The following is a 22,841-nucleotide window of genomic DNA, read 5'->3' as shown; positions in this document are numbered from 1 at the left end:
TGTGTTTATCGTTTATGACTTCGTAGTCCTCCTGTGTGGTTCCACAAAAATAGCAGGCTGGCTCATCAGATTTCAGAAGCTAAGCAGGGTAGGTCCTGGTTAGCTCTTGGATGGGAGACCACTAAGGAAGTACAGTGTCACTGCACAGAGGCTGGCAATTGCAAACCAGCTCTGAATGCCTCTTGCTTTGAAAATCCTACAGGGTAAACCATATGTTCCAGAGGGCCTGCAAGAGGATTCTCTTCTACCAGGCATGGAGTTGATTTCCAGGGCTGCACCTCTAACATCTAAATGGGCCCCGCATCTGGGGTTCCGGCCCTGTTTGCAAACCCCCATCTTGAGCCAGGCCTCACAGTGAGTTTTTACAATCTGTACGCCTGGCTCTTTAGGTTGGTTTTTGGGATGGAGTGATTGGAGTAATAATTACAGTATGTTTTTAGCATAAAGTTTGTTTTATTTTAATTTGTATCCGACATGTTTTATGCATCTGATGTAAGCCACCCTGAGACCACTTTCTCAGCCTCACCTACCTCACAGGGGGAGAGGAAAGGAAGGTGATTGTAAGCTGCTTTGAGACTCCTGGTAAAGTGTTATATAAAAAACAACTCTTCTTTCTAAACCTGTTAATGTTTTTTGGAATTATCCCTTTGAATCGTAGAATCATAAAGTTGGAAGGGACCTCCTGGGTCATCTAGTCCAACACCCTGCACTATGCAGGACACTCACATCCCAATCTCTCATCCACTGCAACCTGCCACCCCCTTGAGCCTTCACAGAATCAGCCTCTCCCTCAGATGGCTCTCCAGCCTCTGTTTAAAAGTTTCCAAAGATGGAGAACCCACCACTTCCCGAGGAAGCCTGTTCCACTGAGAAACTGCTCTAACTGCCAGGAACTTCTTCCGTATGTTGAGACGGCATTTCTTTTGAATTAATTGGTATCAGTGTGATGATAAAGGATCTGTAAGCCAAAAAGCCAAATCATTTCAAGAATGTTTCTTGTGAATTATAGTGATTTCTCTTCAAATGATTTGGAATGGTTAGGCCTGGCAGTCTGATACTTCCCAGTAGGTTGTAAATTATGTTTTTATGTAGTTTGTAAATTATGTAGGTTGTAAATTGTTTTTAATAAGTAATGGTATAGTTTATCACCAAGTGACAAATCACCAGAAGCATTTGACTAAAAATATTTGCATCAAATATATAAATAGGTCAGATCAGAACATGCCCTTCCACATGCTGAAGGTGTTTTCAGCTGACAAATAACTGTTTTTGTAAATCATGCACTAGAAATGTGTTTAAAAAAAATCCAAACTGTGTTTTGGTTCACGCAAAATGCTTATCAGCTGTTCCTTTTGCTCTAACAGAAGCATAAAACTCCGGAACCTATAATAGCACTACATGAATTCCTGTTTAAGCATTTGTAGAAAAGAAGTAGCAGCTGTTTTTCTTTCATTTGCCGTTTTTTGGATCCTGCCTATTATAATCTGTTAGATGTAAAATGTACATTCCTCCAGTTCTTGGTGTGGTCCTTAACCTGTCCAATATTGAAAGGTACTTTATTTCCCTTTGTTGTAAAATACAAAAACCTAAGAATATTAGCATAACCCAAATTAGGCTTATCACTTGCAGAAGAATCTTACTTTTTTTTTTTTTGCTTGTTAAATTGCAGAAGTCAGCCTAAGATATTTTCATGTCTGATTACTGGAAGTTTATGCTGTGCAAGGAAACCGGGAGCTGCAGTTGTTTTGCCAAGGAAAGCCAGACTAATGAAGGGAAAGAAGACACAGACTATCGCATTGTGGTGTCTGATATCATTCGGCTTGTGCAGGATAAGGAGCAAGAGCTGGCAATACAGCCAGGTATGGTAATATTTACTAAATTCTACATCTTGGGAGAATGACTATCATCTTACTGTACAATTACTGTTTGGGAGTGACATTTAAGGTAAGATAGTTCTTTTCTTTAGTTTAAGATGGGATGGCCAGGTCAAGCTACAAAAAAATTGACATTGAAATGGAAAACTGTCCATGACCAAGTTAGTTGGATGCTAATGGTCATTCTAATGTTAGAAATGCTTTTGTACGGCAGTGTTAAGTGCTGGCAACCTAGGCTAAAAGACATTCTTTCATGGCTTTGTGAAACACGGGTTAACAGTTAGAATATATGTCTCCATTTATGTTAAAGGGTTGATTAGTCAGCTGCAATCCATGCACAATTGTTTTATTGATGTTGAGAAACTTCAAAAACCTAAGCGCTGTTTCCCCCCCCCCCCGAACATTGCAATCTGTGTCATTCTAAAAAGGCTGATGCTCTTACACATAAGTCTGCAGAAGTTCCTAATGTTCTTTCTTTTCTAAGCGTTCACAAATGCTGCGTATTTGTTTTCAATCTACTTTCAATGGACTTTAGTGATAATTTTAAAGTGATATTTTTTTTATTTCACACACTAATATCCAGTTGCAAAGTGCATTGAAAGTGCTTTGTTCCAACCCTTGTGAAAGTATTTCTCTCTTAGTCACATTCTGCCACACACTATAACTTTGCAGTGTAACTTGAAGTATGATTTGATCATTTTGTACATACAGCTCACATTTTTCTAAGTGTTCCAGTGAAGTGGAAAACATTCTGAAACTTGATTTCCAGTTTTCAAATGACCCCCACATCCTATACAAAGTCACGAAGGGACACATGCGGAAGGAAACACAGTCCCTTTCCTCTTTTGCCTTTGACCCTGCTGCCTCCCATATCCACTATCTGTTCCTGTTCCTCGTATTCATAGAGAGGTGCTGGGCAGGACAGAGGGACATTGAGGACAGGCTGTTGTAAAGACAGGATGCATTGTGTGATGGTCTAACATTCATTCTGTCACCTCACCTCAATGCCTATGATTGGCACACCTATTTCCTGCAAGAAAAGTAGGAAAAGATAAGTTAGTGAATCTCCTGTTTTGTGTTCACTCAGCTTCATCGCTTATCGCTTATAGATATATCTATTTCTTTCTCCAAGTCACTTAAGCACTGTAATTTTCTTCCAAGCATGATTATCCAGCTAACTTTTGAGCCTGAGATAGCCTGATAAGGTTGGGGTTTAGTTTGTTTTTTTCCTATAGAACTTGCTTTCATTTTCAGTCTCTTCAACCATAGGTTGGTGAGATTATGAATTACACAAGAATAGAGCAAATCAATAGATGAGATCGTTTTAGAACATATGCAAGAAATCTAGCAACAACTTGCAGCCTGCCCATATCATTTGAAAACAACAGTTTCAGAATAATATAATTACCAGAGCACGAAATGTCAGAATTGACAAGAGATTCCAATATATCATGCCTGGTTTCAGCAAACAAAGGACAAAGCAACAGCACATGTTAAATGGTAGATACACACAAACAATCAAGGTTAAGTTTAGCAGCTGATCAAAGTACTCCTGAAACTTCTGGGAAAGTAATTGGAATTCAGTCAAAATAGTTTGTCTTTTCCTTTTGCCACAGAGCAAACAGGCTGTCTGGCTTGTTCAACAATGTATAATGTAATCCGAAATGAAATTGCACCATTCTAAGTCCATTAAAGTTACAAGTGCATAACTGCTGTTTGCTGCTAGGAACACTCTTTTTGTTGGTTGAGCTACAGCAGTTCTTGGATATCCCTGTAGGCTTTCTATCCAACATTTACCAGAGTCACAGCAAATGTAGAGTTTATATATGGACATAGTTGTTCACACAATTAAAGGGTGAGCCCAGGATGGAAGTATAGTAAGGAAAAAGTTCTTGAGTATAATGATTTATTTTATATTTATATATCGCCGCACTCCATTTGGATTCGCAGCGGCTTACAATAAAACAATAAAAAACAGCCCAATCCAACTCCCCTTAAAAGTATACAATAAACATTAAAATTATGCAGTTTCACGCCAGGATAACTTCTGTTGGTCTGTTCATAACCATGTAATCATTTTGGATTATTAATGATCAACTACTTGTTTTACATAGACGTTTTTTATATGCCATTAAAGGTTTTTTTGAATTTGAATGTATGGTAAAGGTAAAGGTATCCCCTGTGCAAGCACCGAGTCATGTCTGACCCTTGGGGTGACGCCCTCTAGCGTTTTCATGGCAGACTCAATACGGGGTGGTTTGCCAGTGCCTTCCCCAGTCATGACCGTTTACCCCCCAGCAAACTGGGTACTCATTTTACCGACCTCGGAAGGATGGAAGGCTGAGTCAACCTTGAGCCGGCTGTTGGGATCGAACTCCCAACCTCATGGGCAAAGCTTTCAGACGGATGCCTTACCACTCTGCGCCACAAGAGGCTCTTTGAATGTATGAGAATAACACAATTTAAATACTGTGGGATGATGGAGTCTATGGCATTGAAGTCTTTCTCCTCCCCTTCTACTACCCCCCTCAGCTCTAACTTTAAATCCTCTGGGTATTTCTCAATCTGGAGCTGGCAACACTAGCAAGTTTACACAGTGTAGGAATACAAAATGTTGATATGGGGCAGGAATGACTGTTGGTGCCAGGCTACTGGTAAAGATTACAGCACTGTAGGAACAGATTACAACGTTGTAGGAACCAGCCCTGCCCTGGATTGTCCCGGCTAGCCTGAACTCATCCAATCTTGGGCAATGATAAGTATTGGGATAGAGATGACTAAGGAAATCCAGGGTGACATGCAGAGGCAGGCAATGGCAAGCCTGGGGGGTTTGAAGTAGTCATCATCACCCTCCATCCCCCAATGCCCTTGTTCAGGTAGGGGAGACTGGTATTTTCCACCGTGTTGGGTATTTTTAGTCTTTTAATGGGGGTTTAATGGAGGATTTTAAGACTATTGTTACCCGCCATGAGCCTGTAGGGAGTGGCGGGAAATAAATCTAATAATAATAATAATAATAATAATAATAATAATAATAAGCCACCTCTCTTGCCTTGAAAATCCTATGGGATTGCCATAAACTGGCTGCAATTTGATGGACCTTTCCCCCTCTCCCCCCCTTCCTCCCAGAACTCCACCAGAGCACTCTGGACCTGTTGTGGTATTGCACTGTTCCATCGTTATATTATTTTATTATATTGTTATACTGTTACATTATTCTGTTATATGGTTACAACCACTGTTATTAATTACTGTATGTTTTAACGAAGACTGTTTCATGTATCGTTGACTAGTTTTAATGTTAACCGCCCTGAGCCTTCGGGGAGGGCGGTATATAAATCTAAATAAATAAATAATAAAAATAAATAATAAATCCACCAATTCACTGTATTGAAAAAGAACTATGATAAAAATTGCAATTGCATTATTGATTTACAAAAGTAGAAATAAGCTAGGTTAAGTCAAAATGTGTTTCCAGATTAGGAAACAGGGCAATTTAAAATTAATAATGGACACACTCTCACTACCTTGGCTGACAGCCTCCCGTGGTAAGGAGGGCTTAGTTATTTTACCTCCATGTGTATTGTATTGTTGAGGGTTTTTAAAAATAGTATGGGTTTTAAATGGGATTTTATTGTATTGGATTGTTATGTAACCTGCCATGAGCTGGAGTGCCGAGAGTGGTGGGTAATATATCAAATAATAAATAAATAATAGTTGACGTTTATGATGAAAAAGCATTGCAATAAATGGTGATGTGGCTCAGTTGTACAGTTGTTTAATGTGTTGGAAATGTTGCAGATGATCAAGTATAAATTTTAACACATAGTTGTTACTTTCACATATCTAGAAATTCATAGCTATAGTCTATGATTTATGGGGAAGCAGAGTGACATAGTCCAGTCAAGATGTCAAACTAGGAGTTTCACCTGGATACAGTGCTTTCTTCAGCTGTATGTTGCAGGGAACTGTTATATTGGGGAGGGGTACTGAGATCCTGCAGGGGTCACGTTCATAATAAGTTTGGAACAGATTCAACTATGCTTATTATCAAGTTAGTACTCATTTAATAGTATGGAAATTCAAATGAGAAAGGAAATAATACCCCAGATGAGAATCTATTGTAGTATAAATCTTGCTAAATCCACTTAGTGCTGACTTAAGTAATTAATCCCATGCATTGCCACTTGAAAAATCAAAACGTATGCAGAACTTTGCCCGCTTTCTTTTTATTGAATGTCTGACATAAAGAGAGGGTGTGGAGAAATATGGCTTATTACAAGTGGTATTCTCTTCAATCTTGCCTGTCAAGGGAGGAGGAATGCGTCGGGAGAGGAAGATAATGGAGGTGAATCACTGGCTGCGTAGTTGGTGCCGGTAGGAGAGATTTCGTTTCTGGGACCATGGGATAGGCTTTCTTGAGGAAGGCCTACTAGCACCTGATGGACTGCACTTATCGAAACTGGGGAAGAATGTGTTTGGCAGGAACCTGGGGAGATTCATCAGGAGAGCTTTAAACTAAAGCCACTAGAGGAAGGAGACGATCAACATAGGGAGTGTATGGAAGGAAAACGATTGGAGGCAGCCCAACCGGCAAGGCCAACTCATAGGGAACCAAAAGTAAAAGGATTCAGATGTCTTTATACTAACGCCCGAAGCATGGGCAATAAAAAGGAAGAGCTGGAACTTCTCATGCTGATGGAAAGGTATGATCTAGTAGGCATCACAGAAACTTGGTGGAATGATTCTCATGACTGGAATGTAATGGTGGATGGATATGAACTGTTCAGAAAAAACAGAATAGATCGAAGAGGTGGAGGAGTGGCACTGTATGTGAGGAAAGGGCTTACCTGTCAGGAAATTCTAGTGAAGGAGAGCATATCTACAGTGGAAAGTATCTGGGTGAAAATAAGCGAGGGGAAAACAAACAGTGTGGTGGTTGGTGTCTGCTACCGACCGCCTGACCAACGAGAGGATGTGGATGCTGCACTTTGTGAGCAGCTTGAGACAATATCCAAGCGGCAGGACTTTGTCATCATAGGTGACTTCAATTTCCCAGATGTGTGCTGGGAAACAAACTCTGCAAAGCGTCCTCAGTCATGTAACTTTCTGACCTGCCTGGCTGACAATTTCATTTATCAAATGGTAGATGAACCCACAAGAGGTTCAGCCATACTGGACTTAATACTGACCAACAGGCAAGAGTTGGTGGATGAGGTGAAGGAGGTGGGGACCCTAGGGGGAAGTGACCATGTCCTCATAGAATTCCTTTTGAGATGGGGAGCCAAGGAAACTTGCAGCCAGACGCAGATGTTGGATTTTCGTAGGGCAAACTTTAATAAACTCAGAGACATGATGAGTGTCATACCATGGACGACAATGCTGGAAGGGAAGGGAGCATGTGAAGGGTGGGCGCTACTCAAACAGGAGCTATTGCATGCTCAATCAATGACTATCCCAGAAAGACGAAAACACTGCAGGAGCTCTAAGAAGCCTATTTGGATGAACAGAGGACTTCAAGAGGAACTAAGAAAGAAAAGGAAAATGTTCAGGAAATGGAGGGAAGGACAGAGCTCTAAAGAAGAGTACCTACAGGTTACTAGGCACTGTAGATCAATCATAAGAAAGGCCAAAGCTGAGAGTGAGCTAAGATTGGCCAGGGAAGCCCATTGTAACAAGAAAAGATTTTTCAGCTATGTGAGGAGCAAATGTAAAGTGAAGGAGGCAATAGGCCCACTGTTGGGTGCGGATGGACAAACTCTAACGGAAGATGCAGAGAAAGCAGAAAGGCTTAGTGCCTATTTTACATCTGTTTTTTCCCACAGGTCAAAGTGTTTAGGCACATCTAGAGATGGCCATAGCCAAAGGACAGTGTCTGGGTGGCAGGTTAACATGGATAGAGAGGTTGTCGAGAGGCATTTAGCTGCACTGGATGAATTCAAATCCCCTGGTCCGGATGAAATGCACCCGAGAGTACTCAAAGAACTTTCCAGAGAACTTGCACAGCCCTTGTCCATCATCTTCGGAACCTCTTTAAGGACTGGAGATGTCCCGGAGGACTGGAAGAGAGCAAATGTTATTCCGATCTTCAAAAAAGGGAGGAAGGATGACCCGGGAAACTACAGACCAGTGAGTCTGACCTCTGTTGTGGGGAAGATAATGGAGCAGATATTAAAGGGAGCGATCTGCAAACATCTGGAGGACAATTTGGTGATCCAAGGAAGTCAGCATGGATTTGTCCCCAACAGGTCCTGCCAGACCAACCTGGTTTCCTTTTTTGACCAAGTAACAGGTTTGCTGGATCGGGGAAATTCGGTTGATGTCATTTACTTGGATTTTAGTAAAGCTTTTGACAAGGTTCCCCATGATGTTCTGATGGATAAGTTGAAGGACTGCAATCTGGATTTTCAGATCGTTAGGTGGATAGGGAATTGGTTAGAGAACCGCACTCAAAGAGTTGTTGTCAATGGTGTTTCATCAGACTGGAGAGAGGTGAGTAGCGGGGTACCTCAGGGCTCAGTGCTCGGCCCGGTACTTTTAAACATATTTATTAATGATCTAGATGAGGGGGTGGAGGGACTACTCATCAAGTTTGCAGATGACACCAAATTGGGAGGACTGGCAAATACTCTGGAAGATAGAGACAGAGTTCAACGAGATCTGAACACAATGGAAAAATGGGCAAATGAGAACAAGATGCAATTTAATAAAGATAAGTGTAAAGTTCTGCATCTGGGTCAGAAAAATGAAAAGCATGCCTACTGGATGGGGGATACGCTTCTAGGTAGCACTGTGTGTGAACGAGACCTTGGGGTACTTGTGGACTGTAAACTAAACATGAGCAGGCAGTGTGATGCAGCAGTGAAAAAAGCAAATGCCATTTTGGGCTGTATCAACAGGGGCATCACATCAAAATCACAAGATGTCATAGTCCCATTGTATACGGCACTGGTCAGACCACACCTGGAGTACTGTGTGCAGTTCTGGAGGCCTCACTTCAAGAAGGACGTCGATAAAATTGAAAGGGTACAGAGGAGAGCGACGAAGATGATCTGGGGCCAAGGGACCAAGCCCTATGAAGTTAGGTTGAGGGACTTGGGAATGTTCAGCCTGGAGAAAAGGAGGTTGAGAGGGGACATGATAGCCCTCTTTAAGTATTTGAAAGGTTGTCACTTAGAGGAGGGCAGGATGCTGCAGAGGAGCTCTGGCTGCAGAGGAGAGGACACGCAGTAATGGGTTTAAACTACAAGTACAACGATATAGGCTAGATATCAGGGAAAAAATTTCACAGTCAGAGTAGTTCAGCAGTGGAATAGGCTGCCTAAGGAGGTGGTGAGCTCCCCCTCACTGGAAGTCTTCAAGCAAAGGTTGGATACACACTTTTCTTGGATGCTTTAGGATGCTTAGGGCTGATCCTGCGTTGAGCAGGGGGTTGGACTAGATGGCCTGTATGGCCCCTTCCAACTCTATGATTCTATGATTCTATTGAACAGTTCACTCCTGTGAACTCTGGAACCTGACAGGGGTCGATTTGCAGCAGCAATCGGCAGAAAGGGGCGAGGTGTGCAAACCTCCCCAATTTTCTACCCAGGAAGTTCTTGGGAACTCATGGGGCCAATACTGATCCTTAGGGAGATTTATCTCCCTGGATAACAAGCTGTTTGTGTTCTGGGCCACGAAGAAGCCATTCGCCATCTTTGAACTTTTCTGTCTTCTCATATTATTTTTTTTTAAGATTGTTTTTCTTCTATCACTCCCTGAGCTGCTTGGAAAAGTCCTCAGAATTTTCACGGAGCTTAATCTCTGACTACAAATGCGTAAGAGTGAGTAATTCTCCAGTGACTTCAAATTGTTTTCGCACACCACCCCTGCTCTGTTATCAAGAAGCGGCAGTGAAGTTACCTCCTACAAAGCCTTTCCTGCCAGTTCTTTTCTTTTTTTAACTTCTGGGGGAAGGTGAGATATATTAATAACACTGAAAACGAAGAAAGCATTTAACTAGTCTGTTTATCATTTCACAGAGATTGTTTCTTTGATAAGGCATTCATGTGACACCTTTCCTGAAGCTCCATGACTTTCTAAGCAACGTCATCAAAACCCTTTGAGGGACGACCTCTCCTGGCTATTTGCAATATTGTCTGAGCTTGGCTGGTGACTTATAAGCCTAAAACATGTCTATATTAAAAAGAATGGCCCATCTATTAGAGAAAAAAAGCCAAGATTTAAAAATATTTACAGAAGGTTTGCTTAAGAATATTTTAAAGGAGATCCAAGACGGCAAGGAAGAAGTTTTTAACAGGATTGATGGACCAATAACAGTGGTTGATGACAGCACTAAATAAGGTTGGAAATCATCAGCAGAAGATAAATCTGAAATTTTGGAGATGGAAAAGGGGGTGTCGGAACCCCTCAGAAAACATGACTCCCCAGATAAGGAGGCATTAAAAAAGGCATACAGCTATTTCAAAGCAACAGTACCCAAGAACCAACCAAAAGATACATGGATCTGTTTTGAAAGTAATCGATTTAAATGAGCTTCTCAGGAAAAAAAATTGTACTGATACATTTCGGATTGGAGTCCAGGAGGTGCAACTGCCTCAAGATTTATCAGTGAATATTATGTGGAAAAGAGTACAGCTTCACTTTCTATGTCAAAGTCTAATTGGACAGAATATAAGTCTATGGGAACAACAAGGTGCAGTAAGCCTCAATATGGGACCCCCTTAAGAAGATTGGGGAAGGGAAAGGCAAAGGGAAGGGGGAACAAAGGGTTTGCAATCTTCTTTATTCTTTTTCTGTACACTTTTAAGGCAATATAATTGTAAGTGCTGGAAATGTCATGATAAAGTGGGTTTTTTCCTCACTCTCTTTTTTTTATTAGTGTATAGCTATAGGGCCAAAGTTCATACTGTTCTACAAGAAATGTTCAATGTTAAGCATCTAATTCAAACCTGGAAATATGGTGTTGAATATCTGTCAGGAAGGCTCTTAGACTGTGTTAAAAACCTAATTTTCTATGCAATCACTGCAACAAGGTTACATCTATAGCTAACAGAAAATTAGTTGAAGAATCTCAAGAACTGTGGAATTCTTATATGAAAAAATTTATAAATATTGGGCTAAGGTCAAGACATCATAGAATCATAGAGTTGGAAGGGGCCATACAGGCCATCTAATCCAACTCCCTGCTCAACGCAGGATTAGCCCTAAGCATCCTAAAGCATCCAAGAAAAGTGTGTATCCAACCTTTGCTTGGAGACTGCCAGTGAGGGGGAGCTCACCACCTCCTTAGGCAGCCTATTCCACTGCTGAACTACTCTGACTGTGAAAATTTGTTTCCTGATATCTAGCCTATATCGTTGTACTTGAAGTTTAAACCCATTACTGCGTGTCCTCTTCTCTGCAGCCAACAGAAACAGCATCCTGCCCTCCTCCAAGTGACAACCTTTCAAATACTTAAAGAGGGTTATCATGTCCCCTCTCAACCTCCTTTTCTCCAGGCTGAACATTCCCAAGTGCCTCAACCTATCTTCATAGGGCTTGGTCTCTTGGCCCCTCATCTTGGAGAAAGAGTGGGCTTTTCCTTTTTAAAAAATAAATACTGGGTTAAAGTATAAAAATGATCTGAATTGAAGAATTCAGGAGCTGGAAATGTCATCATAAAATGGGTTTTTCCTTTTTTTCATTTATTTTTATAAATACTGGGTTAAAGTTCATATTGTTTTATAAGGAACGTTTAATGTTAAGTACATGAAAATATGTTATTGTGAACAAGTGCAGGAGCCAGTTGATTTCCTAGCTTAAGGATAGGTCTTGGTTCAAGTTTAAGGGTAATTTTTGTAATACCCAAGGTTGATTGTAAGTGGAAATATTATGTTAAAGTGGGCTTTTTTGTTGTTGCTTTGTTTTTATATTTACAGGCAACAGATATATTTGGAGTATTTGGCAAAATGAAATTTCAAGCAAATGGGGACTTTGGGGGGTAGAGGGAGGGGTGATATTGTAATCAAATATATTCTTTCCTTGTTCTTTTCTTTATCTAAATAAAAATTAAAAATATATTAATAAAACAACATTTCCAAAGATGCAGAACCCATCACCTCCCAAGGACACCTGTTTCACTGAGAAACCACTCTGTCAGGAACTTCTTCTGGATGTTTAGATGGAATTTCTTTTGCATTAATTTCATCCCACTGGTTCTGGTCCGTCCCTCCAGGACAACAGAACAACTCTGCTCCATCCTCTATATGGCAGCCTTTTAAATACTTGAAGATGGTTATCATATCCCCTCTGTCGTCTCCTCTCCAGGAGAAACAGACCAATCTCCCCCACCTTTCTTCATATGTCTTGGTCTCCAGAACCCTCACTATCTTTGCTGCCCTCCTCTGGGCATGCTCCAGGTTGTCTACATCCATTTTCAACTGGGATGCCCAAAACTGAACACAGTACTCCAAGTGAGGCCAAACCACAGCAGAATAAAGTGGTACCATCACCTCCCATGATCTGAACATGATACTCCACTTGATACAGCCCCAAATCCCATTTGCCTTTTTAGCCACCGAGTCACACTGCTAACTCATGTTCAATGTATGGTCTTACTAAGACTCCTAGATCCTTTTTGCACATCTACTGCCAAGGCAAGTCTCCCCCATCCTATATTTGTGTGTTTGGTTTTTCCTACCTAAATGCAGAACTTTACATTTGTCTCTATTGAACTTCAGTTTAGCCCACTTCTCGAGCCTATCAAGATCATCCCGTCTTCTAATTCTGTCTTCTGTTGTGTTTGCTATTCCTCCCAGTTTAGTATCATCTATAAATTTGATAAGTATCCCCTCTAATCCCTTATCCAAATAATTTATAAATATGTTGTGCAACATATTGAATATAACAATAAAAGTTACCTTATTCATGTTTTTAAAAAAAGTCTGGCATAAAATACTTCTCATATCCATTATTTAAGATGTGATTTCTATTTCTAACAGGATAAAGCAGAATGTAGCTTGGCTGAAAAAATTCTAATTTTCATTGCTTTTAGCTAGCTCTTGAAAAGTATCTTTGAATGCTATCATTAAATAGCTTAAATAACTATAAGAGTTTTAATGCTATGATATCTGTGAATTTTTAACAACTGCACAGCCCTCCCTCAAAATATTCAGAAAATAAAATGGATTGTCCAGTTGCCTGTGAGCTTCCCAATGAGATTTAGATTTTTTTTTTTAAAGTCAGTTGCCCTGACCAAACTCCATTCTGCAAATTGCTATTGATTACTTCATCCTCACATAACTTTATTGGAGGGGAATATTGTATTTATTGGGAATGAATCGAAGGGGTTTTGGAGACTTATATTTTATTGTTTTATCTGTTGTAAGCCACCTTTGGCCGACTATGTCGGGAGGGGCAAGGTATAAATTAAATTATAAATAAATAAATAAATATGTCCCTTAATTGATTAATCATTGGGTTCCTATGAAAGATGAAGCGCTTGTTGTTCTTGTATAACTGAATAAAAGACATAAGTAAGGACTGTATAATGACTAAATGATGGAATAGCTGGCAGTATGGAAAAAAACATGAAGAATTTATTAACTTCAGTTGTAAAAGCCTTTTGCTTTTAATTTTTACTGCATAACATTTCCTTTGTTCTTGCAGACTGTTTCATCCAGTTTAACATATACTGTTGTCTCAAAGGATGTTTTTGAGTGTGACTTTAGCTAGTAAGGTGATTGACCGAATGTGGCTGATTACAGGAAATTATGTCAGGCTGTTGGCCACTAGAAGCCATGGGACACCAGGTAGATCTGAGAAAGCATTTGTCATGTCCATCTGGTGCACTGACAAAACAGAGGCAAAGAGTACAGTAATTGCAGATAGTTCGTTTTGTAATGCCAGCAGGATCCCATGAAATCTGTGATACCATCTGTACATGAGTACCAGCCAGACTATACTATGCTCTGTTCATGTCTCCCATATCTGTGTAAATGTTAACCAATTACATGGTAGTGGCATTACTTATGAATTTGCAAATCCTTAAGGGGACTCAGTGGAGGGCACATATATGGCCTGTGCTCTCTGAGCTGCATTGGCTCCAGATTGTAGACCGAATCAGAGTCAAGGTTTTGCTGATGACTTTTAAAGCCCTAAACAGTCTGTGACCATCATACCTGCAGGTATGCTGCAGGGACTGCTTCTCCCTGTATACTCCCCAAGGGGCATTATGATCAAGCCAGCAAAATTTGCTTAGGGTTGCCACCCCCAAAGAGATTGCATCGGCCCTGGCCTTGTGTAATACGCTCTCAAATTATATCAAAGCCTTGCAGAACCTTGAATGGCTACACAGGACTTGTAAAACAGATCTGTTCCTTAAAAAATCACTGAATTATGCTAGCATCCATGCTATAGATCATCTAGCGATGGGAAGACTTCTACCTCTTCTCTCCTTCCTTCTCAGAGAACCAGCTTGGTGTAGTGGTTAGGAGCGCTGACTTCTAATCTGGTGAGGCAGGTTTGATTCTGTGATCCTCCACGTGCAACCAGCTGGGTGACCTTGCGCTGGCCATAGCACTGATGAAGCTGTTCTGACCAAGCAGTAATATCAGGGCTCTCTCAGCCTCACCTCCCTCACAGGGTGTCTGTTGTGGGGAGAGGAAAGGGAAGGTAAACTGCTTTGAGAGTCTTTCGGGTAGAGAAAAGCGGCATATAACAACCAACTCTTCTTCTGTTTGACAGAACTGCTCTAGATGGTGGTTTTTAACTGTATTTTATTGTTTTTTTTATAGTATTTTGTACCCTTTTAATACATGAAACAGTATCAATTGCCAACCCTTTCTCTCTGCATAACAAACAACCCTGTGAGGTAAAGTGAGGCTGAAATAGTTCTGAGAGAACTGTGACTGGTGCAAGGTCACTGAGCTGGCTGCATATGGAGAACTGGGGAATCAAACCCAATTCTCCAGGCTGGGATATTATCAGTGTGCTGATGACACCCTGCTATATTTGTTGATAGGTGGCCATCCAGCTATCCTCCCTAAGCCCTTTTCATCCCCACTTTCACTGCATACCTTTATTGGCGTTTCTTTTTCATTCTGCATGGATTTTCCTCTTGTCAGCACTCGCTTCTTTTCCCCTTCAATGTTTATTTGTCTTTTAAAGAGTGCTTTTGTGGTGGTTTTCCCTTTCTCTCCAAAGGCGATGCATAATTATTCCCTCTAATTCTCCCCTCCACCCTTTTCCTGCCCCTCACAGGCCACTGTTCCACTGACCACGTTGTGAGATGTGATCAGTCTCTTCCTATTGGTCATTTTCATGCTGGGCTTGTTTTTTAAAATTGTAAGTAGAGATTCTTCAATCTGTATTTTAGCAAACTGTCAGATCCTTTTGGCTCTCCTCCCTTCATTGGTGTAGAAATCCAATCTTTTTTTTTTTGGTGTGTGCAAAATTGGGAATAGTAAAATATGAGTTGAATGCTAATGTTGGATCACTGAGGTAAAAATTGACAAAAGCAAGCTGTAAAAGTGAATGAATTTTAAATGAAAATTTAAGGAAGCCATTTTCTCTTTTTGGCAAAGGAAAGAAGATGAAATTAAAGCCAATGAGCCCCCCCAACCTGCCCTACTTCTCTCAAGCAAGCAGTGATGTCTGAGTTTGTATGGAATATACACATGAATGGCACCCACATGGTTGTTCCCACCAACTTAGTGGTTTTGGGTTCACTCTTCCAGCTCCTTTTAATTAGGTTGAAAGAAGGGAGCCTACAGCTAGGTATCTCTGAAGAGAGAAGAAGCAAGATGAACCAGTGCCAGATCTGGGTGCATGCTGTGGATCCAGGGACATAGCACACGTGATTGGGTCCAGTATGGCATTTAAGTATCCAAAAATATATCCTGAGGCCAAGTTTGGGCAGTTTGTTTGAAATAATTATTGGCATGAAATCAGGAAATGGTGACCAGCTAATGGCTTTAGCAAGTCTGAGGAAGGAACCTTGAGTGAATTAAAAGGAAATCTCCCAGGTGAGGCCATTTTCTAGGTTTTTTTCAAGTGGCTGTAGTATTAGCATTTGTACCTGAATAGGTGTTTGGATATGGCAAAGCCACCATGCTAAAATGGGTTTGATGATCTGGTGTACATGGCTGGGGAAATGGCTTGGGTGTAGATAACTTAATTAGGGAAGAAATTAGGAAAAGGATTTTCTAGGTTCTGAGATAGTGCTGAGGGCTGACAGGATTAGCAAACTACTAGAGTCTGAAGATTCATTTGAAGCATTCCCATGCGATAGAAAGAACCTCTGTGCAATTAATTATGTTACTTTGTGATAACCAGAATCCTCTTGCTGGGAACTGACGTCTCACAAGAGCGAGCTATTGTCTCTTTTGGGCCTGTCTTGCAACAGGTTTTCTCTGGGTACCATTCTGGCTTTGTTAATTTGTTTCTTGACTTCATCAGGTGGGTGCTTTAGTTCCAGAAAGGGTTGTTGTGGGTCCCTTGAGTAAGAATCTCTGTCTGTGGGATAGGAATAGATGCAGCTGTAGCGTAGAGCCTGGCTGTATACAATGGATTGTTTGGTATGTTTACCATGGTAGCTGGAGTCATACAGATAGATTTGTTTGTCAGTAGGTTTCCAGTATAAGGAGGTGTCTGTGCCCACTGCATACTTTTACAATAGTGTCCAGAAAATGTATTTCATTCATAAATTGGCAATCTCTGGCAAGCAGCATGCCTGCAGAAGCTTTCTGGCCCAGCCATACTTTTCTAGGTGTACCAGAAATATTATGACGAAAGGAAGGTTTGCAGACAAACCCCCTTTTGCACAAGAAGGGGTCCTGAGTCCTAACAATCCACGTGAGCCTCCTACAGTCTGCATCAATACAGCTCAGAAATGATTTGCTCACCAGTTCTGTTTGTAAAAACGAGGCCTGTGATTGATGCTTGTGTAAACATTTTTGCAGTGAAATAGTACATTGCTTGTGTAAGAAAGTTGTTCTTTACATTTAACTGAGTTGAATATGTTCTGATATCAGTGTTTAATTACAGGTCGTAGGTAACAAGCAGTATCCGACCTCAAGATAGTAGCACAGTAATGTTTTGGTGGTGGAAAGAGCTGTCAGGCCGCAACCAACTTGTGGTGACTGTTTTGGAATTTCAAAGCAAGAAACAAAGGTGGCTTATCATTGTTTGCTTCTGCGTGGCAACTCTGGACTTTCATGGTGGTCTCCCATCCAAGTACTGATCAGAGCTGACCCTGCTTGGTTTTAAAGAACTGAAGAGACCAGCAGGGCCTATTCTGCACACAATAGATGCATTTTAGAAGTAGATATTCCTGGTCTGCACAGGAAAATCCAGCTGCCAAAGCACATTGAAAGTGCATTATCCTATGTGTGCAGAATGGGCCCAGAATGCGCCATCCCAGTCAAAGCTGTAGCTGCTATAACATTATTCTAAAAAGCATGACCTATGAATCAAGCAGTCTTCAGTTTGAATGTTCTGTCTGCAATAGCTCTTGCATTGATTATTATTCTTTGATATTCTCCATGAACCATCAGCAGCAGTATTAGTACAATGAAATACAAGCACGTTGAATTTTTAAAATGTAATTCCCTCCCTAATTTGTTGCGGCTTGAATTGTTAGCTCCAATATTTATTTAATTTTCCGGGCTGTTTCGGTTGTGAGTGTGGGTGTTAATCACACATCCCCAAGGGAAGGCCTGGACCTCTATGCCCTGTTGTCGGCCCTCCAGAGGAACTGGTCCCACCTGGAAGTTGATGCTGGAATACAGGAAATAGCCCTTCAGTGGCTGAACTCCTTTCTTTGTGGTCAGGAACAGAGGGCTGTGGTGGGAGTTGCTCCTTCGTGGAACTTGGCAGGGTGCAATGATGTCCCCCATTTTATTTAATGACTTTATGTGCCCTCTTGCCCAGCTGTTCCTGGGATTTCGAACAATATGTGGATGATATCCAAGTGTAACTCCTGATGGACGGCCACCTGGACTCATGTCCAGAAACATTTGCTAGTTGTTTGGAAGCAGTAACAGTCTGGAGCAAGCAAAGTGCCTGAAACTCAACCCCTCCAAGGTCCTGTGGTGGGTAGGAAAGGGCCATGAGACAAAGTGCGGCTGCCCTGCTTAGATGGCATGCAATTGATGGTTGCACAATCCACTAGGTATCTGGGTGTGATTTTTGACACCTTGTCTATGGAGGCTCAGATCACTAGAGGAGCAAATTCTACCACCTCCACCAGGCAAGGCTGCTAGTGCCCCACCTGGCTTAAGTGATCCATGCAACACTCAACTTCAGGTTAGATTACTGTAACTCACTCTATGCAGACCTGCCCTTGACCCTGACCCAGAATCTGCAACTAGTCCAGAATGCAGAGGCTCAGATCCGCAGTAGAATAACCTGGAGGGCCCATATTCGGCTGTAGTCAGGCAACTGCACTAGCTGCTGGTTGAATTCCAGATCAGGTTCAAGGTATTGGTACTGACCTTTAAGGTCATTCGTGGTCTGGACTCGACATACCTGAGGGACTGCCTAACATACTATATCCTCTGAAGAGTGTTTTGCTCCACCAACATGAACGAGCTGGTGACACCTGGCTTCAGTCAGGGCCAGGACCTTTTCATTCCTGGCCCCTACCTGGTGGAATGTGCCCCCAAAAGTGCTGCAGTCTGAACTGGAGGCTCCACAGTTCTGAAGGGCCTGTGAAATAGAACTCTTCCACCAGGCAATTGGTTGGGGCCAATGAGTAAATAGAGCATCATTAAAAAGGGCCATGTTCTGCAGAATTCCCATCCCAGAAAGGAGAGAAGAGCAGAGCTGATTTGAGCAGCAAAAGATTGGCAGCTACTGTGAGTAAGGATAATTTTAATGGATTTAAATGCTATTAATTGGTTTTAATGTTTAATTGATATTCATGAATTTTGTAAGCCACACAGACATGCCGAGAGGGATGGTAATAAAAATCAAATAGAAGATGAGTTGATTTTTATATGCTGCTTTTGTCTACCAGAAGGGCGTCTCAACGAGGTTTACAATCTTCTTCCCTTTCCTCTCCCCACAACAGACATCCTGTGAGGTAGGTGGGATTGAGAGAGTCCTGAACAGCTTTTTCAGTGCTGTGGTGAGCTCAAGGTCACCCAGCTGGCTTCATGTGGGCCCATTATGCACGGCCGCCGAAACGGCGATTTCGGGTCACATGGAAAACGCGGAGGGGGAAGACGCGACACACACCGGTTATGCACGGGGCGGGGCGCGACGGCGGCAAAACCCAGAGTAACCAATTATGCACGCGGCGATCCGGGCGCCGCTTCTGGTTGTGCCCCGGTCACCCGGAAGCTGCGCTTTCTTCCGCGTTTCGCTAACGCGGCTTTTTCGGCGGCATGCACCGATGCTGCGGCCGGTTGCAGCCGGCACCGTGCGTTATCGGTGATTTTAGTCGCCACCATTCCACCCCGAATATGTGATAAAACCCCCGTGCATAATGAGTCGTGGAGGAGCACAGAATCAAACCCGGCTTGCCAGATTAGAAGCTGCTGCTCTTAACCACTACGCCAAGCTGGTGCCATAAATGTTATCAAGTTGCTTCTGACATATGGTGAACTAATGTCCTTCCAAATGCCCTGTTAACAGCCCTACTCAGGTCTTGCAATGTGACTTTCTTAATTGAGTCTCTCCATCTTCAGTGGGGTTTTCCTTCTGCCTTTAATCTTTCCTAATATTATAGTCTTTGTCTTCTCATGACATGACCAAAGTCTGATAGCATCAGTTGAGTCATTCAAATTTCTTGTTGTTTGTCTAGTTGTTTGTCTTTTTCGCAGTCCATGGAATCTGTAAACCCCTTTTTCAACATCACATTTCAAATGATTGCTTATGGGTACGCTACAAAATAATGTATTTATAATACTCAATCAGTTTTGGGGAAGCTAGTTCTTAATTCTGAAAACAAGTTTCCAAAATAGACTTTAGAACTTATTTGCTGCTCCCCAGTGAATGTGTGGGGTTGTTTTTGTTCTTTTGTACTCCTGTGTCTACTGACATGTTTTGTTGGCTGTCAAGGTACAGCCAGCTTACAACAAACCTGATTTCCATCAAAGTACTAAACAGGGCTGACCCTGCTTAACTTCTGAGATCTAATGGGATTGGTCTATTGGGGGCTATCCAGGTCAGACGCATTAGGTCTCTTTTCAGTGGCTGAGCTGAGGTTTGAAAACTTGTATACACCATGGCTGTCCAGCAGGTGCTGCTGTTGAATCATTGTAAGTTGCTTGGCAATTGAGTGATTTGGTGTTTTTCAAGTAGGAAGAGGAAAACTGTTTCAGCACCCCTTGGCAGAGCCAAGCTGTTTGTATTACAAACAAGAACACTACAGAAGCCATGGTGAGTGAACCTGCTCACTGTTCAATCTTCCTTCTTACCCAGTTGTTTAACCTGATTTTTACAGACTAGAAAATTTGTACACATTCAAGATGTGGCTCTTAGCCTAAAACAGAATCGAACCAGCAACAATTTTGAACAGTGAACCCTTCTTCAAGTCTAGAATTAGATAAAAGATGTTTGGATCATGTGCCGAATAAATCTCTTCCAAGTAAGTGAGGATCTTTCTGCAGAAATGCCTTTCCCCCTGCTAAACCCATGTGACCATTCAGTTTCCAAGGAAACCAGTTCTCTGCAAAGGACTGTATTAGGCTGAATCTGTCAGCTATACGGAAGTTGATTGTGCAGTTGCTGATTTTGGATCTAATGTTTGCAGTCTGGTTATTTTTTCCCTCTCCTCAAATGGTACTGAAGCATAAAAACTTTTAAAAACTGAATATTTGGGGGAAATAAGATTGGAATTTTGAAGAAAACTACAAGAAAGGTCTGTATAAATAGAAAATGTAATATAGATCAAAGAGTTGGTAATACACCAGGATTTCTCTTCCCCCCCCTCTTAGAGTGACAAACCAAATTATGCTATTAATGTATTAACTAGTTTATGGAAATTTTTTGGACAGTTCATACATTAATCAGTGAATGTTGACTGTTAATTCAGCAGCATAAATTGCAATAAACTTTCAGAATCTGTGTATGCTGAAATAATAGCTGATATTAACGTTTTGGTGATAGTAATTTCTTCATTTGTGCTTATTAATACCAGTTTATAAGGACTAACATTAAAATGAGAACCAAAGTATGTTAGTATATAGGGGAAGGTTTTAATTTAAGCTTTCTTGGTATTGATACAGTGTGGTCACGAGTTTTTTAAAGAGACATATCCTGGTATCAAAGGAGATTACGGTCTTCAAATCAACACCAAGACATACATCAAAGTTGGAAGGGGAAGGAGGATAGAGATAGGTGTATCACAGTTGAATATAGGCACACTTTATTTAGGCATCATTATAGCTGGGAATGAACTATAACATAATGTGCATATAATCACTTGTTTGTGTCTTGTTATGTTACAATGGGTTCTGAAATTTATATTTTTATACCAAAACACCACTGCATTTTTCTTTAAATGAAGTAAGGAGACCAGTTTTTCGAAAGGAGTTTATAGTGGTCTTCTGTCACATTTGAAGGGGTAATCAAGATTTGTTCAATTCATTAGGATGTTGCAAAATAGTGATTATTATTAAATGTATAGCCACTTTCCTCCTTGTACTCAAGGCGGATTACATATGAATAAAATCCCCATAAAAATCTCCACCCTAAAACAGCATTTCCTCCTCAAACCTAAGATGGCAAGATCCCTCCTACCTCCCACAGTCATCTAACAAGGGGATGTGCTAGATGTAATAGAGAAACCTGAGGGGGGAGGCATTGAACTTGTTAACCTGGCCTTAATTATAGACCTGGTGGAAGAGCTCCATTTTACAGGCCCTGCAGAACTTTGGCAGCTCCATCAGGGGCCTTAGCTCTCTCAGGAGCTCATTCCACCAGGTCAGGGCCAGGACCAAACTCTTTGAACACAGACCTTGAAATAAGACTACTTCAAAGGGTAGATTAGCCTGCAGGCCAAGCTAGGTGTAATCATTTATGTATTTACGTAGGAGATTTCTATGCTTTTTCTTTAGAGTTCTGATTGAGGCACCTTACAATACCTGGGAATATCAGTAGAATAAAACTGTCCATAACACAGTCCAGAAACAGACCATTCAAAATTTGGACTTATGAAACCCAGAATTCAAAACCTGGATATAGTGAATCTTTTGGCCTGAAGTCTATGAGACAGTAAAGTAGCTGCCAGGAGAGCATCAAGGAGGAGGACATTCCAAGGTGAGGGGCCACCACAGAAAATGCCCTGTCTCATCACCACCTGCCTCACTTCTTGAATGATGAGCACAGAGAGCAGGACTTGAGAAGCAGATCTTAGCTGGTGGGAGAAGATAGTCTTTCAAGTACCCTGGCCCCAAGCCATTCAGAACCTGAAAGGTAAGAGCTGGCACTTCAAATCACGCCTATAATCTGGGTAGCCAGTGCAGATCTTTCAGCACAGGGGATATGCCTTTATAATAAATCCGACTGCTGAATTATGAATGAATTACAGTTTTCTGACTGTTTTCAAAGATAGAGCCATGAGTAGATTTTTCCTGAATGTGTCCCCAACCACAGGTGGGAGTGACAGAATCAGGGGCATCCTCTTACAGGAATCCTGCTGGATTAAGGTCCTAGCAAACTCCTATTTGGTAGTGAAGGAAAGTGCTGTCAAGTTACAGCTAACTTACATTGCTGACTCAGTAAAAAGGTAAAGGTATCCCCTGTGCAAGCACCGAGTCATATCTGACCCTTGGGGTGACGCCCTCTAGCGTTTTCATGGCAGACTCAATACGGGGTGGTTTGCCAGTGCCTTCCCCAGTCATTACCGTTTTACCCCCCAGCAGGAAACTGGGTACTCATTTTACCGACCTCGGAAGGATGGAAGGCTGAGTCAACCTTGAGCCGGCTGCTGGGATCGAACTCCCAGCCTCATGGGCAAAGCTTTCAGACGGCTGCCTT

At 41.6% G+C, this 22,841-nt stretch overlaps 1 protein-coding gene across 4 annotated transcripts in view; it reads left to right on the top strand.

Moving 5' to 3' along the window:
• Positions 1–22,841, top strand: part of MCF2L (MCF.2 cell line derived transforming sequence like) — a 146,528-nt gene that overhangs the window by 3,395 nt on the left and 120,292 nt on the right. For 2 of the 4 annotated variants that reach the window (XM_077343712.1, XM_077343709.1), the window contains exon 2: positions 1,670–1,859. In XM_077343712.1, coding sequence (XP_077199827.1) covers positions 1,691–1,859 — 169 coding nt within the window. In that variant the 5' untranslated portion in view covers positions 1,670–1,690. Of the gene's footprint in view, positions 1–1,669; positions 1,860–20,218; positions 20,241–20,563; positions 20,722–22,841 lie in introns of those variants that run through there. The other 2 variants (XM_077343717.1, XM_077343716.1) reach the window with 2 other exon arrangements.

The sequence above is a fragment of the Paroedura picta genome, chromosome 6 (assembly GCF_049243985.1).
Source record: "Paroedura picta isolate Pp20150507F chromosome 6, Ppicta_v3.0, whole genome shotgun sequence".
NCBI classification, from domain to species: domain Eukaryota; kingdom Metazoa; phylum Chordata; class Lepidosauria; order Squamata; family Gekkonidae; genus Paroedura; species Paroedura picta.
This window is presented reverse-complemented; position numbering and strand designations above follow the sequence as displayed.